The sequence below is a fragment of the Oncorhynchus mykiss genome, chromosome 19 (assembly GCF_057628025.1).
Source record: "Oncorhynchus mykiss isolate SJ-2025 chromosome 19, ASM5762802v1, whole genome shotgun sequence".
NCBI lineage: Eukaryota > Metazoa > Chordata > Actinopteri > Salmoniformes > Salmonidae > Oncorhynchus > Oncorhynchus mykiss.
The window spans coordinates 45,794,523-45,811,386 of record NC_143040.1 but is presented as its reverse complement, the minus strand read 5'-3'; the positions used below and the strand labels follow the sequence as shown (position 1 = coordinate 45,811,386).

General features: G+C 41.0%; 1 protein-coding gene across 1 annotated transcript; it reads left to right on the top strand.

Annotated features, from left to right (window-relative positions):
* Nucleotides 1-1,822: 1,822 nt before the first annotated feature.
* tslig3b (tRNA splicing ligase complex subunit 3B) lies at nucleotides 1,823-10,421 on the top strand. The gene is made up of 8 exons (XM_021574091.3): nucleotides 1,823-2,025; nucleotides 2,335-2,483; nucleotides 5,973-6,101; nucleotides 6,267-6,433; nucleotides 6,607-6,687; nucleotides 6,808-6,924; nucleotides 9,254-9,421; nucleotides 9,571-10,421. Exons 1-8 carry the CDS (start codon nucleotides 1,988-1,990, stop codon nucleotides 9,868-9,870), a joined length of 1,149 nt encoding a protein of 382 aa, XP_021429766.3. The 5' UTR covers nucleotides 1,823-1,987; the 3' UTR covers nucleotides 9,871-10,421.
* The last annotated feature ends 6,443 nt before the right edge of the window (nucleotides 10,422-16,864 follow it).

The following is a 16,864-nucleotide window of genomic DNA, read 5'->3' as shown; positions in this document are numbered from 1 at the left end:
CGCTTAGTATTTCAACAACTTATTAAGAACAGCACTTCAACAACATGCCTATGCATTTAGCATTTAGGCTGTATAACATTACATACTTAGAATGACATAATAATGAAATTAAAATGCCTTATTAGGCCATACGGTCATTCTACAGTGTCTTTGAATTCACTTTTAGAAACACGAGTGTGGCCATCCTGGTTTGAGTATCATGTGGTGAGCTATGCATACCTAGTTTGTTCATTTAGCCTAGTAGGTGCTCTTATATTCCCATGCCCTAATCACAGTCAACACAAATCTATTTTGTAACAACAATATAGTGGAATAAAATGTAATAAATTAGAAAATTATAGTTTTTTCCCCCACAAGTGCATGTAGGCCTATCTGAGGATATCTGAGGATATGTGGCTGCTGTGTTAAACAATTAATGTCCTTTTCTTGAATTCATTGATGATCAGATACCTCAGTTGTAACTGGTTCTGTTGCCTACATTTTTACAGTTGATAGACAACTTTAGCACTGTTAAGACTATCCTCTTTTTTAACAATAGCCAATGGCCATCCATTTTCATTTCAGAGAGATCCGATTTTCTCCAGGTATCCCTCATTATAAATAATGCACAGTCCTTTAGACTACTAAGTATTTTTTTATCCTCCCACTTTGGGCTTGATGTATCAATGTATAGTTCATACATGCATAATCTATGATCAAAATTACTGTGTTACATTTAATTAGCCAAGAAATCCCAAGTTGGAAAGCGACTGTTTTTCTGAAAGCTAACATTTTACCCCAGTTGGGCCAGCCCCCAATTCGAGTTCTAGTCAATGAGCTTCAGCCCCTCGTCATTTGAGTGACAGCTAGCAAGAAGCACACACAGCAGAGTGAGACAGAGAGCAATGACGTGGTGCACATATCTGCACATATGTGATGTAGTATGCAATTTTCAGGCACAACTTTTGGCTCGTCAGACTATTTTCAGAACTACTGGCTAAAAAGTATACAAAAGTATCAGAGAATCCCTTTAACCCATAGGAAGTTCAACCCAGATGAACATGTGTTGTGAACTACATTAGCATGAGCAACAATAGTGGAATCGGCAGTTCGCCTTCCAAATAAAAGCCCCCCTCCCCCTAGCTGATCAATGTCTGCAGCTGGCTATGATCGAAGTGTAAGGAAAGAGGCAGGGAGCGTGAGCTCGTATGTGGAGGCCGGCGAACCCTCAACTTTCTGGCCTGTATCCCTGTGTAGCATCAACTGTGCCACAAAAGCATGCTGAAGAATTCCACATTTATAAACACAGGGATGCTACAGTTATTGCTATTTTTGGTCATAAACATTATTTTGAGTTAATTATATGAGGGGGGAGAGTGTTCAATTTATGTTACAGTACAAGGGGGAGGGTCATTTTAAAGTACAAGGAGAGTTGGACCAGTAGGCTAATATCCCACAAGTAAGCCTCCAATGCAATTCTGAAGCCAAATACATCCACAGTGCGATTTAAACAGATTTTCTTTGGTCAGATTAACTAATAATTGTATTTTCTTTAATTTATATAACAACATTCCAGTCTTGTTTAGCCTTATCTTGTCCAACTGTGGCATGTTTCCATCAGTTTGCGTCAGTTTCAATGGGGGACTTTTATTTTAACGGCAAATCAGCGATTCCCCTATTGTTGCTCATGCTCACGCTAATGTTATTCATAACACACTAGTCCCACTTGACTACTTCAAAACCCTTCCCATGTTAAAGCAGGCTTTTGGGCAGTAGAGTCCTCTATCTATCTCTATGAAGGGAACACACTGAGCGGAACAAAAGTAACCAACATGAATGTTCCACTACGGATTTAATTTCCGTTACTTCTGACTCTCGGGATGGTTTTAGCTAGCCGATGAATTAAGCTAATAATGTATGTTTGTGTCTCACAATGTCAATACACTCACGTTTATATCGGTTACATGTATAACTTTGAAGGAATCTGCTGATATTGTTGTCTGCCACAATGGAACGTGATATTTTAGATGTTCTGGAACAAATCGGGTAAGCAAACCACACTCCGCCATCTGATGGCATCATGGATTACGCTTCTCAATCAGTTATTAACCGCTAGCTAGCAAATGTACATGGCTGTTGTCAATATAGTGTATTCGTCCTAGACAGTGGTATTCAAAGTATATGCTCATTAGTTCACAAATGCATCCATGCAAAATCCAAGTCCTATCATGATTCGATGCTAGCTTGCTTTCCCATCCATGCATGTTCGGTATGCTAATACTAGCGCATTACGAAGTAAATTACGTATGTATGCCGCCCTGGGTTCTCGAGCTAAATTTGTCTTTTGGTACGCAGGTATGACGGACCTCTGCAGGATGAGGAGACGCTTGTCAAAGCATGTGAAGGTGGACTGTCATCACCTGAGTATATCAACCTTTGCATGTGGTTTAAATCCCGTCTGACACCGTTATGTGACCTGGAAGAGAGCAGTACATCAGGTTATGGTGAGCCAAAATACCATCAGACATCATCACCTCTCACTGCCTCTCACTGTTTTGTTAAATCACATACTACCCAGTTAATGTAACCAATGGGCCACTCTTCCGGTCTAGAAGCATGGTTTCGACTGCACATACGGTCTTGCTCAGTACTGCAGTTTAACTGAAGTTCGACCCAGAAAGACAATTTCCATAGACGACCACATAGAGAAGTCAGGTTTGAAAATTCAAAATTAAACACTTTAGTCGTTACCTTTGTGCACTAAACATCCATTTTTTTATTTTATTTTTTATTCCCCTGTCATTCACAGCCAAAGATATACCATTTTTATATTCATCCAATGTCTCCCGTGTTTTTGGATGATAATGAGCACGTCAGTGCTGCTCCCTGTGCGCACTGAGCGCTAGTGTGCTTGTGAAGTTGAGCCGTGCTAACCGGATGCAACCCGGATATAGACGGTCCATGAATCGGTTTATGCGATCATGAGTAGATTAGGTTGAAAACAATCAACGTCTCCAGTTATTTCATACTTTAGTGATTGCCATGTTAAAGTAATAAACACCAACAAATAGGGCACTGTCAGTGTAGCTAGCATGCTAACCTTATATAGCTAGCTAATGTAGTCAATGAACAGCATTCTTACATAGGAATTCCTTTTGTCCAGATGGGATAGGGCAGTGGATAAGAGGAATACCTATGTAAGAATGCTGTTCATTGCCTACAGCCCAATATTCAACACCATAGTACCCTCCAAACTCCTCATTAAGCTTGAGACCCTGGGTCTTGACGGGGGTAAAACATAACACTCATGTAGTAACCAAAAAAGTGTTTAAATAATTTAACTTAGAGATTCCTTGATGGCAGCTTTGCACACTCCAAGATTTGAAAGACACGCACATTATCTGGCAACTCCTTTTTTCTATATTTACAATTTAGGTCTGCTTATGCTGGTGTACGGAGTCTTTTGGGAAACCCAACTACTAAACCATCTAATGATGGGATTTCTAACTAAATTATCTGGGCTCCCAAAAGGACTGATCTCTATAATATATAAACAACTTTTGAAAATCTCATATTCTGACCAAAAGTATGGTCCACAGATCTAAGTGAATCTGAACAACTCTTTAACTGGACCAGAAAAATCTGAAAATATGACCTTGGCATCCCGTAATCCGAACCATCAACTCACAGCTCCCAACTGTTCACTGCATCTACTATGTTACTTAACAATGACAGTTTATTGAATCTCTCACGATTACTGCTGGCAGGCAGCACTGCAGCAAAACATATATATGGGGGGTTGGACGGAGACATGTTGGGCTTGGGGAAATGTGATTGAGAGTTTATATACCAATTTTATTATTACAAAATCCTGTGTGGTCAAAATTATAATTTCTCTATGTACAATAACAATCAAAAGTTTGTACACAGCAACTATTTCAAGGGTTTTTCTTTATTTAGACTATTTTCTACTTTGTAGAATAACATTGTAGACTTCAAAGCTATGAAATAACACATGGAATCATGTAGTAACCAAAAAAGTGTTAAACAAATCTAAATAGATTTTATGTTTGAGCCACACTTTGCCTTCTCTAAAAAGACCTGAAAATAGCTGTGCAGCGACGATAACCAAGCTATCTTTTCTTGTTGGCTTACAGCTGAAGCTATCATCAATTCACTACCCTGGTACTTTGTGCAAACCATAATGCAAAATACGCTGATTTCAAAGCTGATTGCCACCAAAACTTTATTAATTCACTTAATCTGTCTCTATTTTTGTTTCATCAGACCAGAAGACATTTCTCCAAAAAGTATGATCTTTGTCCCCATGTGCAGTTGCAAACCGTAGTCTGGCTTTTTTTTATGGCGGTTTTGGAGCAGTGGCTTCTTCCTTGCTGAGCGGCCTTTCAGGTTATGTCCATATAGGACTCGTTTTATTGTGGATATAGAAACATTTGTATCTGTTTTCTCCAGCATTTTCACAAGGTCCTTTGCTGTTCTGGGATTGATTTGCACTTTTCGCACCAAAGTACGTTCATCTCAAGGAGACAGAACGCGTCTTCTTCCTGAGCGGTATGACGGCTGCGTGGTTTCATGGTGTTTATACTTGCATACTATTGCTTGTACAGATGAACATGGTACCTTCAGGCATTTGGAAATTGCTCCCAAGGATGAACCAGTCTTGTGGAGGTCTACAGTTTTTTTTCTGAGGTCTTGGCTGATTTTTTTTTGATATTCCCATGATGTCAAGCAAAGAGGCACTGAGTTTGAAGGTAGGCCTTGAAATATATCCACAGGTACACCTCCAATTGATTCAAATGATGTCAATTAGCCTAACAGAAGCTTCTAAAGCCATGACATAATTTTCTGGAATTTTCCAAGCTGTATGTAAACTTCTGACCCACTGGAATTGTGATACAGTGAAATAATCTGTCTTTAAACAATTGTTGGTAAAATTACTTGTCATGCACAAAGTAGATGTCCTAACCGACTTGCCAAAACTATAGTTTGTTAAAAAGAGAAAATATAGTTTTAATGACTCCAACTTAAGTGTATGTAAAATTCAGACTTCAACTGTAAATGCTGTTGATCCGTTCAATAAAATAATTCCCAAATGGACGCAATGCATGCACACACTCCTATTAAATATGCAATCATAAATATGCAATCATAATAGGCCTAGGTTACAACTTGATTTACCCAGTTTATCAATAGAGATCTACCATTCAACTAAATTATTACGATGTTATGTAGTTCATTTGGTAAAAACTAGGAATATACAATACATCGGAATCTGACCAATCCTAGCTAGCTAAGTCAGCCATTGGCTAGGACATCAGAAACATCCCCACTGTATTTGGGTTAGTGGCTCTATTTTCCCTCAGCATGCTTTTTTTTTTTTACCTTTCTGAATGTCTAAACAATCCATATGTTCTGAAATATGAACACCGACATACTGGACATTTTGAACTCTTATTATGGTGGTGATTTGACAAAATTACAATCATGGTCTTGAATTAGTCTTGGACCCCTCTCGGTCTTAAATCGCTCTCGGCTCCCCCCTCCGTTCTTGGCTCGGACTCGATTTGCTCTGGTCTTGGTCTGGAATCGGTCTGGATTTAGGTGGTTTCCAACACAACACTGCTTATTGGCTCATCTCAGCCGCAAATAGGAATAACGTTACAGCTGTTTCTGATTATTAAACAATGCCATGCTAGTGGGTGGTAACATTTAAATAAAACCCATCCCTGAAACGAAATATAGGCTGAAAACAATTTGTAATATCATAGGGAAAGACACCACATTCACAGATTTGCACCAAGTGATCAGTTCAGATTTGTCACTTCAAGCTCAAATATATCATACTTTGACTACAACTCAGACTTATTGACTTAAATTGTTGTGCAACATCATGGGTAAGCTCTGGCCATCGTCTTTCAGCTCGAAAAAGTGGATTTCTACTAAATGCCCACAACATTTCACGTTGTGTTTAGGTGATACTGATGGCCTTCGGTTTGAGATGAGTGGTATGCTGAAGGAGTTGGAGTGCCCCTATCAAGGCCTTGTCTCCGGGATTCTACAGGGAGGGCTGCAGAATAAAGAAGACCATCTAAAGCTAGTATGTAAGTACTGACGTGACCATTTGTTCAGAAAACGGGTCTGAGTACCCTCATGTTATGATACCCTTTTGGTGTGTTGCTGATCTGCCATGGTTCTGACATATATTTTACAGTTTCCATTTTACATGAATGCGATTTTTACCTGTGGCTCATATCTTTATTCTGCAGTGTTTTTAAGCTCAGAGGTACAAGCTGCACAGATTGTGAAGAGCCGACTTGTTGAGGACAAACAACACAAAGACCGAAACGATCTCCAGGCAATCTGTGAAACACTGAAGCTCCCACAGCCAAGAGGGCAGGAAGTAGTAGAGCTGTTCTCCGGGATAGAACAAAAGGTGTGTCTAAGTTAGTCTTGCACACCCGATACTTCCTCCCTAGGCTCAGATCTGGTATAAAAAGGGCCTTCATTAACCCAATAGAAAGTCTGTGAGAAAGTGCCGAATGCATAGCCTTTGATTTTATCATTATCTTTGTATTCAACAAATGCATTGTATATCTGTATTTCCAGATAAACGCAGTGTTTCAAGAGCTTCCAAATTATCACATTGGAAAGCCTGTGCTGAAGAACAATCTCGACAGTGAACAGTGGGTAAGCAGACTGCATTCAGACTTTAACCCATTTATGTGCAGGCAAAATTCAGAATTCCTGCTAAGGCATGAGGAGATGTCAAGTGTGTCCATTGACTCTGGGCCTTGTCTGTATCCACAGGAAAGGCTGGAGCAGATCAACACGGTCCTGTCCTCACAGTATGAGTGTCGGCGGAGGCTGCTGATCAAACGTCTGGACGTCACTGTGCAGTCTTTCGGCTGGTCAGACAGAGCCAAGGCAGGTGGAGTCTTTGGGTGCATCTCAATAGTCTAAAGCAGGCATGGTCAACTTTGATGGGGGTGGGGGCCACAAAAAAATAACCACATGAATATGTGGACAACTACAAATACCTAGGTGTCTGGTTAGACTGTAAACTCTCCTTCCGGACTCACATCAAATATCTCCAATCTGAAGTTAAATCTAGAATTGGCTTCCTATTTCGCAACTCATGCTGCCAAACATACCCTCGTAAAACTGACCATCCTATCGATCCTCGACTTCGGCGATGTCATTTACAAAATAGCCTCCAATACCCATCTCAATAAATTGCATGCAGTCTATCACAGTGCCATCCGTTTTGTCACCAAAGCCCCATATACTACCCACCACTGAGACCTGTACGCTCTCGTTGGCTGGCCCTCGCTTCATACTCGTCGCCAAACCCACTGGCTCCAGGTCATCTACAAGACCCTGGCTGGCCCTCGCTTCATACTCGTCGCTTGATGAAAACCTGCTCCAGAATTACTCAGGACCTCAGACTGGGGTGAAGGTTCACCTTCCAACAGGACAACGACCCTAAGCACACAGTCAAGACAATGCAGGAGTGACTTCGGGACAAGTCTCTGAATGTCCTTGAGTGGCCCAGCCAGAGCCCGGACTTGAACCCGATCTAACACCTCTGGAGAGACCTGAAAATAGCTGTGCAGCGACACTCCCCTTCCAACCTGACAGTGCTTGAGAGGATCTGCAGAGAAAAATGGGAGAAACCCCCCAAATACAGGTGTGCCAAGCTTGTAGGGTCATACCCAAGAAGACTTGAGGCTGCAATCACTGCCAAAGGTGCTTCAACAAAGTACTGAGTAAAGGGTCTGAATACTTGCACTACCAGTCAACAGTTTGGAGTGGACACACCTACTCACTTTCTTTGTACTATTTTCTGCATTGTAGAATAATAGTGAAGACATCAGAACTATGAAATAACACAGAGAATCATGTAGTAACTAATAAAGTGTTCAACAACTCAAAATATATTTTAGATTATTCAAAGTAGCCAACCTTTGCCTTGATAGCTTTGCACACTCTTAGCATTCTCTCAACCAGCTTTACCTGGAATGCTTTTCCAACAATCTTGGAGTTCCCACATATGCTGAGCACTTGTTGGCTGCTTTTCCTTCACTCTGCGGTCCAATTCATCCCAAACCATCTCAATTGGATTGAGGTTGAGTGATTTTGTAGGCCAGGTCATCTGAAGCAACACTCCATCACTCTCCTTGGTCAAATAGCCCTTATACAGCCTGGAGGTGTGTTTTGGGTCATTGTCCTGTTGAAAAACAAATCATATTCCCGCTAAGCGCAAACCAGATGGGATGGTGTATCGCTGCAGAATGCTGTGGTAGCCATGCTGGTTAAATCAGACATTGTCACCAGCAAAGCACTACCACACCATAACACCACCTCCTCCATGCTTCAAGGTGGGAACCACACATGCGGAGATCATCCGTTCACCCACTCTGTCTCACACAAAGACACAGCGGTTGGAACGAAAAATCTCAAATTGGACTCACGAGACCAAAGGACAGATTTCCCCTGGTCTAATGTCCATTGCTCGTGTTTGTTGGTCCAAGAAAGTATCTTCTTATAATTGGTGTCCTTTAGTAATGGTTTCTTTGCAGCAAGTCAACAATGAAGGCCTGATTCACGCAGTATCATCTGAACAGTTGATGTTGAGATGTCTGCTACATGAATTTATTTTGGCTGCAATCTAAAGTGCAGTTAACTCTAATGAACTTATCCTCTGCAGGAGAGGTAACGCAGGGTCTTTCTTTCCTGTGGCGGTCCTCATGAGAACCAGTTTCATCATAGCGCTTGATGGTTTTTGCGATTGCACTTGAAGAAACTTTCAAAAGCCTTCCAGGTGAAGCTGGTTGAGAGATTGCTAAGAGTGTGCAAAGCTGTCATCAAGGCAAGAATGGCTACTTTGAAGAATCTAAAATCTATTTTGATTTGTTTAACACTTTTGGTTACTACATGATTCCATATGTGTTATTTCATAGTTTTGATGTCTACACTATTATTGTACAATGTAGACAATAGTAAAATAAAGAAAAACCCTTGAATGAGTAGGTGTGTCCAATTCCCCCACCCCTCAAAAGTTTGATCTTCAGGCCAACAAAATGGGCGCCTTCTGCACATCCCTGGTCTAAAGTGACGCCCTTTCCTCATCAGGACACAGTGCTACTGGTGATACTGTCCTTAATTGGCAGGCTACACCCTTTCTGCTCTCTATGACGAATCTCATTGTGCATGTCCTATGCTCAACAAACTACCCATCTGTCTTTTTTGTTAGGAGAGAGTTGACTGTATGGCCAGGGCCTACCAGCCTAAGAGACACTCCCTGGCCCAGATGTCGTCTGTGGGCATGGCTCACCTGCTGGCAGCCAGGGAGGACATATGCAACGTGGTGAAGACCAGCAGTGGCTCAAGCAGAGAGAATACTGCCTGTGCCGTCAATAAGGTACTGTGGAATGAGACCCAAAGTTCATTGTGTGCACAAATGTCTGAGTGTTGTCTTTAGGACAAAGCATTGTAACTGACCAAATGAGGGTCCATGGTCCCCAGCCATTGTCCTGTCATTGACCTACCATTTGTATTTCACTTCTATAGATCCTGATGGGGAGAGTGCCAGATCGCGGTGGTCGGCCCTCTGAGATAGATGCCCCCCTCCCTGAGATGCCAGCCTGGCAGAAGAGACAAGACGGAGGTTTTGGAGGTCGTGGTGGTGGTGGTGGTGGTGGTCGAGGAGGTGGTGGTAGTTGGGGAGGTGGTGGTAGTTGGGGAGGTGGTGGTAGTTGGGGAGGGGGTGGTAGTTGGGGAGGGGGTAAGAGTGGCTGGCGAGGAGGGGGTGGAGTAGGAGGGGGCGCTGGTTGGGGTCACGGAGGAAAGAGGGGACGTTATCAATACTAACAATGATTTATTTTTGACTGAAAAGCCAAACAGTGTTAACTGAAACCTACTCATGTGTACCTGCTTCGCTAAGGGCAACACTAAGGCATTGTTTATTTGGAGTGATGTGGACTTGACTGAGATTTACAGAATGCTACTGTAGGAACACTCCCAAATATTTGTCACCCATTTTTGTGTTCATTTTCAATGCTGTTATGAACTGTGCTGCTGAGGATCGTTGTAGAAGCAACGAGTCAAACTCACTGACCATTTTTTTTTTATAGATTTCTTTTATTATTTTGTTAACACTTTACTTGACACCCAGTGTTAACACGTTATGACACGGTCATAACCTGTTATAATACTGTGATGATGCATATATTTACACCGGTTGTGACATTGCGCTATTTTATTGCTGGTTATGACACCTGCATAAGTGTTAAAACCCACATTTATTCAAATTAGATTTTCCCTGCCAAGAAATGTCCTTTCATTTGAAAGTTTCTCTTTAAATCCTTTGTTTTTGTTTAGTCATGTATTTTTTAATAAATGTTTTAACTTGTAGGAAATACTCTTTATGACAGTCATGAAGATATAGGACCATCCTGTTTTATTTGACTTGGACTAAGAAAATACACTTTATGACACTGTCAAGAAGCATTATGACCATATTATCATACAAGCCAGATAGGCCTATCACGTACATGCCCTTATATCAGTTAAAAGGAGGGTGTCTTGTCCTGCTCCTGAAGTCATCAGCAACCGAGCATGGGGTTAGGTGCATGTCTGACGTCAATGTGTGCACAATTACAATGATAATTTAACATGGTAAATATAAAATATATATACATCATAAACATACTGTTACATACAGCACCAGTCAAAAGTCTGGACACGCCTACTCATTCAAGGGTTTTTATTCTTACTATTTTCTACATTGTACAATAATAGTGAAGACATCACAACTATGAAATGGAATCATGCAGTAATCAATTAAAGTGTATATATTTTAGATTCTTCAAAGAAGCCTTGATGACAGCTTTGCACACGCTTGGCATTCTCTCAACCAGCTTCACCTGGAATGCTTTTCCAACGATCTTGAAGTAGTTTCCACATATGCTGAGCACATGCTGGCTGCTTTTTCTTCACTCTGTGGTCCATTCTAAATAAATCACAGACAGTATCACTAGCAAAGCACCATCACACCACCTCCGCCATGCTCCAAGGTGGGAACCACACATGTAGAGATTGTCTGTTCACCTACTCTGGGTTTCACAAAGGCACAGTGGTTGGAACATAAATCTCAAAATTGGACACATGAAACCAAAGGACAGATTTCCACCGGTCTAATGTCCATTGCTCGTGTTTCTTTGCCCAAGTAAGTCCCTTCTTATAGGTGTGCTTTAGTAGTGGTTTCTTTGCAGCAATTCGACCATGAAGGCCTGATTCACGCTGTGTCCTCTGAACAGTTTATGTTGAGATGTCTGTTACTTGGACTGTGAAGCATTTATTTGGGCAGAAATCGGAGGTGCAGTTAACTAATGAAGCAGAGGTAACTCGGTCTTCCTTTCCTGTGGCGTTCCTCATGAGAGCCTGTTTCATCACAGTGCCCATTTTTGAGACCGCACTTGAAGAAACTTCTTGTTCTGTATTGACTGACATTCATGTCTTAAAGTAATGATGAACTGTCGTTTCTCTTTGCTTATTTGAGCTGTTCTTGCCATAATATGGACTTGGTCTTTTACCAAATAGGGCTCTCTTCTGTATACCACCCTACCTTGTCACAACATAACTGATTGGCCCAAACTCATTAAAAAGGAATGAAATTCCACAAATGAACTTTTAACAAGGCACACCTGTTAATTGAAATGCAATCCAGGTGACTACCTTTTGAAGCTGGTTGAGAGAATACCAAGAGTGTCCAAAGCTATCATTAAGGCAAAGGGTGTCTTTTTTGAAGAATCTCAAATATAAAATAGGGGGGGGGACGACGACTATGGATCTGCCTTTGTACGTTAGTCACACACGATATCTCAGACAGCGCTGGCCCGATTTTGACAAAACGTGGGTGTATGAAGTGTCTTGTCATAGAAATCCGGCATTTACAAAATGACACTGATTGGCCCAATGGGGGTGCTGTAGTAATCAACTGAAATTCCAAACTTTGAACAAGTATATCTCCTGTCCTGTTGTAGCTACAGTCATGACATGACATGACATTTTGTACATACCACCAATTGGCCCGGGGGGAGACATGTTTAAGGATACCTTGTTTACTTTAAACCAGAGAATGTACAGTATGAGTAATGATATACTGTACTGACTGTTAGCACGATAGAGAGGGTTCTCCATCAATTGAGCTGAGTTGCCAAAATCCCCAAGACCAAGTGTGCTAAAGGCGCCTGCAGATTAGGTTCTTACTGCTCCTAGTAGAACTCAAATAGGCAAAAGCTGGCATACTCCCTTAAAAGACCTTTGATTGAAAAGCTAGAAAAAATCTCTCTATCCTTCAGAAAGACACCATAGCAACAACATTGCCAGAACACTTCCTCAAAATAGTCAGAAAAATCTGTAATTTTGACATTTTTGCAAAGGAGGTCTTAGTCGTGCAATTTTATATCTAAGATATTTGGTGCAGTATTTCTCAAGTGAAAGAATTTGCATGAAAACAAGTCCTCTCTCATTGAATGACAACAACACTATGGATGGGATTCTGATATTAGAAACAACGTCACAAAATGTCATAATATAGGCCTATGTGCAAACTTTTTAGACTGGGAAGCATACAGTAAACTTTAGGGAGTTTTGTAGTGAGCCAAGAAAGCCAGAGGGGTATACTACGAAGCAGGAACAATGAGTTTGCCAGCTAACTTTGATAAACAACCAGAAATAGCAGTTGATTTTCTGGTTCCTTAAGAAAGCTAAACATAGGTATGTGTGTTTGGTTGTTAAGTCAATTAGAACATTCTCATTTCAAGCTTATCTTTCTAAAAAAACTACAAAGTTATTTCAGAATTTTCAGGCAAGATAGCTTGCTAACCTTGATATTCCCCTCTGCTCCCTGGGAAACCAAACACATGAAGCCCCGGGGTTAAACTGCATGAGAGCGGTAGGACACCAAGAGCAATGGAAAGTGTTAGGGACAGTTTAAAATTTACTGAGGGGTGGGCTTTAGCCAACAAACACACAAAATTGTTGTCACAAAAACTGTTGCGTTAAATAGCAAATGTGCCTACTATGGTCTTGGCACGCGCGCTCTAGCCAACAGCTCGCAGGTACAGTGGGTAGGCTGTGCTGGTGTAACACAATCTCACACTCAATTCATGTAAATATGTACAAGTATTTCAGCAGATTTTGTCTTTGTGTGGCTTAATTTGTGTGAAAATACACACATTTTAGTACAACTTAATTTGTGTGAAAATACACACATTTTAGTACAACTTAATTCGTAGGAAAATACACACATTTTAGTACAACTTAATTCGTAGGAAAATACACACATTTTAGTGCAACTTAATTCGTAGGAAAATACATTTTAGTACAACTTAATTTGTAGGAAAATACACACATTTTAGTACAACTTAATTCGTAGGAAAATACACACATTTTAGTACAACTTAATTCGTAGGAAAATACACACATTTTAGTACAACTTAATTCGTAGGAAAATACATTTTAGTACAACTTAATTCGTAGGAAAATACACACATTTTAGTACAACTTAATTCGTAGGAAAATACACACAGTTTAGTGTAACTTCATTCTTTTTGTGCAACACATTTTTGTGCAACTTCATAGGAAAACATTTTTAGGGGGGGAAAACTTCGGAACAATCTTTTGAAAGTTATTGGAGCAATGCATTTTGGGCAACGGTGTTCTACACTACCTTTTTTTGTGTCCCACTTTTATTTATATCAAATAACAAATTTGTCAACATCCTAATATTGTTAATCAAACAGAAGATAACAAAGTTATAACATTTATGCAACTGTTTGAGGGGCTGAATCAAGATTATGAATGACATGTCATAATCATCGTTTTAATCATCTGAAGTCAATGGCACGCAAATCCCTCAAATTGTCTAATCCACCTCTCCATTGTTACAGCCTGGCTCAACTGAGATCATGGTTTTTACCCTGAGTTATCAGTGATCTGCACTGGTCTGCTGTACTCTATAAACTGGTGTTAATGCAATGTCACAGTTCTTTACCATCAGAAAAAGGCATATTTCAATGGCGAGACGGGCGACACTTCAAGCTGGGGAGTATGGGCTTGTTTCAATCAGTAGGGCTGAAGATCACCGTTGTAGCGTGAATGACATTTGAAGGCAATGATCCTGCGTTAGCGGAGACTGTATTCACGGTAAAAGCTGCTAATGTCGGCTCAATTGAAAATGAGCTTTATATTTAAATTGCGCTATAATGCTGAACTTCAGCGATACAGATTGAATCAAGCACTAAGTTTCACAGATCTGCAACATATGCATAAAATCCATTTTGGACAGTTTGTTGAAGACACACTTATATCAGTGCGGTTGACATGGAAATGTTGAGTATGCTGAAAATACCAAAAATCATTTCTGATGAGATGTTTGTCAACACACATATTCCATTATGTGGAGCACTCAAAGCGTGTCTGTTGCCCAAACTCAGTTTCCTTGTTTCCGTAATGATGCCAGGATGAGTTTGCACTTTCAGGGTACATGTAAAACACTTCATTGTGAGACTAAATATAAGGGCTGGACATGCAGATAAATGAACGTCAGATAAATAAAAAGTAGATTTTTCTGGGGTCTCTGGACTGATATGGCCAATGGGATTGTAGTGCTAGGGGTTATACGGTGAAGGTGAATCATGGTTAATAAATCATGTTTGTTGATGTGGAGTGTCCACTATACCTGAATATGTCAAATATTAGAGCTGCGCTCGATTTTGAGTTTCCCCAGTAGTCAACTTTCAAGTATTTGACATATTTGACCCAGGTCTGGTGTGCATATGGCACAATGAACACTTTTAGGGTTAGTGCTGTGATTGGTGGAGGCTATAAGATCCAAGTTGATGCAACAAGCCACGGGTAGACAATGAAGTTACGCTGTTTGTTTTACGTTTTGTGCCTTGAAGGTGACCGGGCCACCTGTTGTCTTTCCTCAGGACCCATCAATAACCCCCACGATGCTTCACTTCTCTTTTTAGGTCAACAGAAAGACTTGTCACAGTTTCCATAAAGTGGACTATATTGTCACAACAAGGTTACCACAGATGTCATCTCAGCGAAAGTCGTGGCATTCAACTTCTGTCTTATGTGACAGGGCCAGAAAGGCCCCTATTAACTTTTTGTACCTTGGTTGTTGGTGGTGGTGGAACCACCTACTAGCATATTTCAAGGTGCTTCATGGTCATTCTATAACTGATCTAGCTAGCGACAGCATATTTGTTTTTAGTTTGAATTTGAGCAGAGGAAATGAGGGGTTGGACTGTAAATACTGGCGTGACAGGAATATGGAACAAATAAAGAAAGGCCTTCTCAGGCTGAAATATTGATAGTAAATGGGCAGAGGTAAAATCACATGTACGGGAGTTATCTTTTCTACAATATCAATTTTGGGTCTAACTCCCTACAGCACAACAAAGGAAAGCATGGTAGTGTGTCTGTTAACGCTTCACTTCTGGAGAGGAAAAGTGGACTTGAAGATGTTCAGTACTGGCTCACTGCAAACTTGTTCATCTGTATACCTTCCTCATTCACTTCGCTGTTATGTTCAAGGAAAAGGGAGGGGTGATACAGAAACACATTCAGGTTGACTGATTTGTGTGACACAATAAGATGCATCGCAATTCAGTTCACTCACCTGATTAAATCACTATTTCGAAATCAGTGAATTCCCTATTATTTCCAATGAGAATATTCTCAATATAACGATTGATTTTCCAATTAATTCCCTGAATAAAATGGCCTCAGCCCTGGTACAGTATTGTACCATGTACAGTACACTTCGGATGCATAGAATGGTGGCTGTCTCAAACTAATACAATACCAACACACGCCTAATGCTCGGGAAAAAACCTTGCTACCTGTAGGGGAATCTTTTGAATAGATTTGTCAGAAATTACTTTAAGAGGGAAACAAAGAGGGTCACAGAAAAACAATGTGTATATGTGGCTCAGTCTTTAGAGAATATCATGGACACAGAAATGTTACAGGGCAAGTTTATTTTTCCTCCTTCAGGTTTCATCCCATCACAACCTTCAAGTAATTTCTTCTCTCTATAGCTGCTGGAAGTAGTGATGCTGAAAAATAGAAATAAAAAATATAAATACGCCTCCTGGGTGGCGCAGTGGTCTCTGCTGTGCCACCAGAGATTCTGGGTTCGAGCCCCGGCTCTGTCGCAGCTGGCCGCGCCTGGGAGGACCATGGGGCGGCGCACAATTGGTCCAGTGTTGTCCGGGTTACGGGGGTTTGGCCAGCAGGGATATCCTTGTCTCATTGCGCACTAGCGGCTACTGTGGCGGGTCAGGCACAGTGCACTCTGACCAGGTCGCCAGGTGTATGGTGTTTCCTCCAACACATTGGTATGGCTGGCTTCCGGGTTGGATGTGCATTGTATCAAGAAGCAATGCGGCTTGGTTGGGTTGTGTTTCGGAGGACGCATGGCTCTCGACCTTCGCTTCTCCTGAATCTGTACGGGAGTTGCAGCGATGAGACAAGACTGTAACTACTACCAATTGGATACCACAAAATTGGGGAGAAAAAAGGGGTAAATAAATAAATAATATATATAAATACACCCCCCCCAAAAAAAATATGTATATTCCATTTTTTTCTTATCAAAAGTAGAGCGCTGGGCCTTTACAACTTGTGTATTAGCAGACCGATAGAGCCTTCTGCAGTGGAGGGGAAAACATTTCTCACAAAAGTTGTGGACTGGGCCTTTACTACTCCTGTATTCCTAGTCATTCTGCTGCCCTAGGCAAGACAAAAATATTGCACCCTGTACAAAACTAGAGTAGAATAGTCC

Bases quoted from the DNA above. Each gene is read 5' to 3' on its own strand.
- tslig3b (XM_021574091.3), top strand. From the start codon at position 1,988: ATGGAACGTGATATTTTAGATGTTCTGGAACAAATCGG. The intron at 6,434-6,606 runs GTGTGTCTAAGT...CTGTATTTCCAG, and splicing joins TCTCCGGGATAGAACAAAAG to ATAAACGCAGTGTTTCAAGA. The intron at 6,688-6,807 runs GTAAGCAGACTG...CTGTATCCACAG, and splicing joins ATCTCGACAGTGAACAGTGG to GAAAGGCTGGAGCAGATCAA.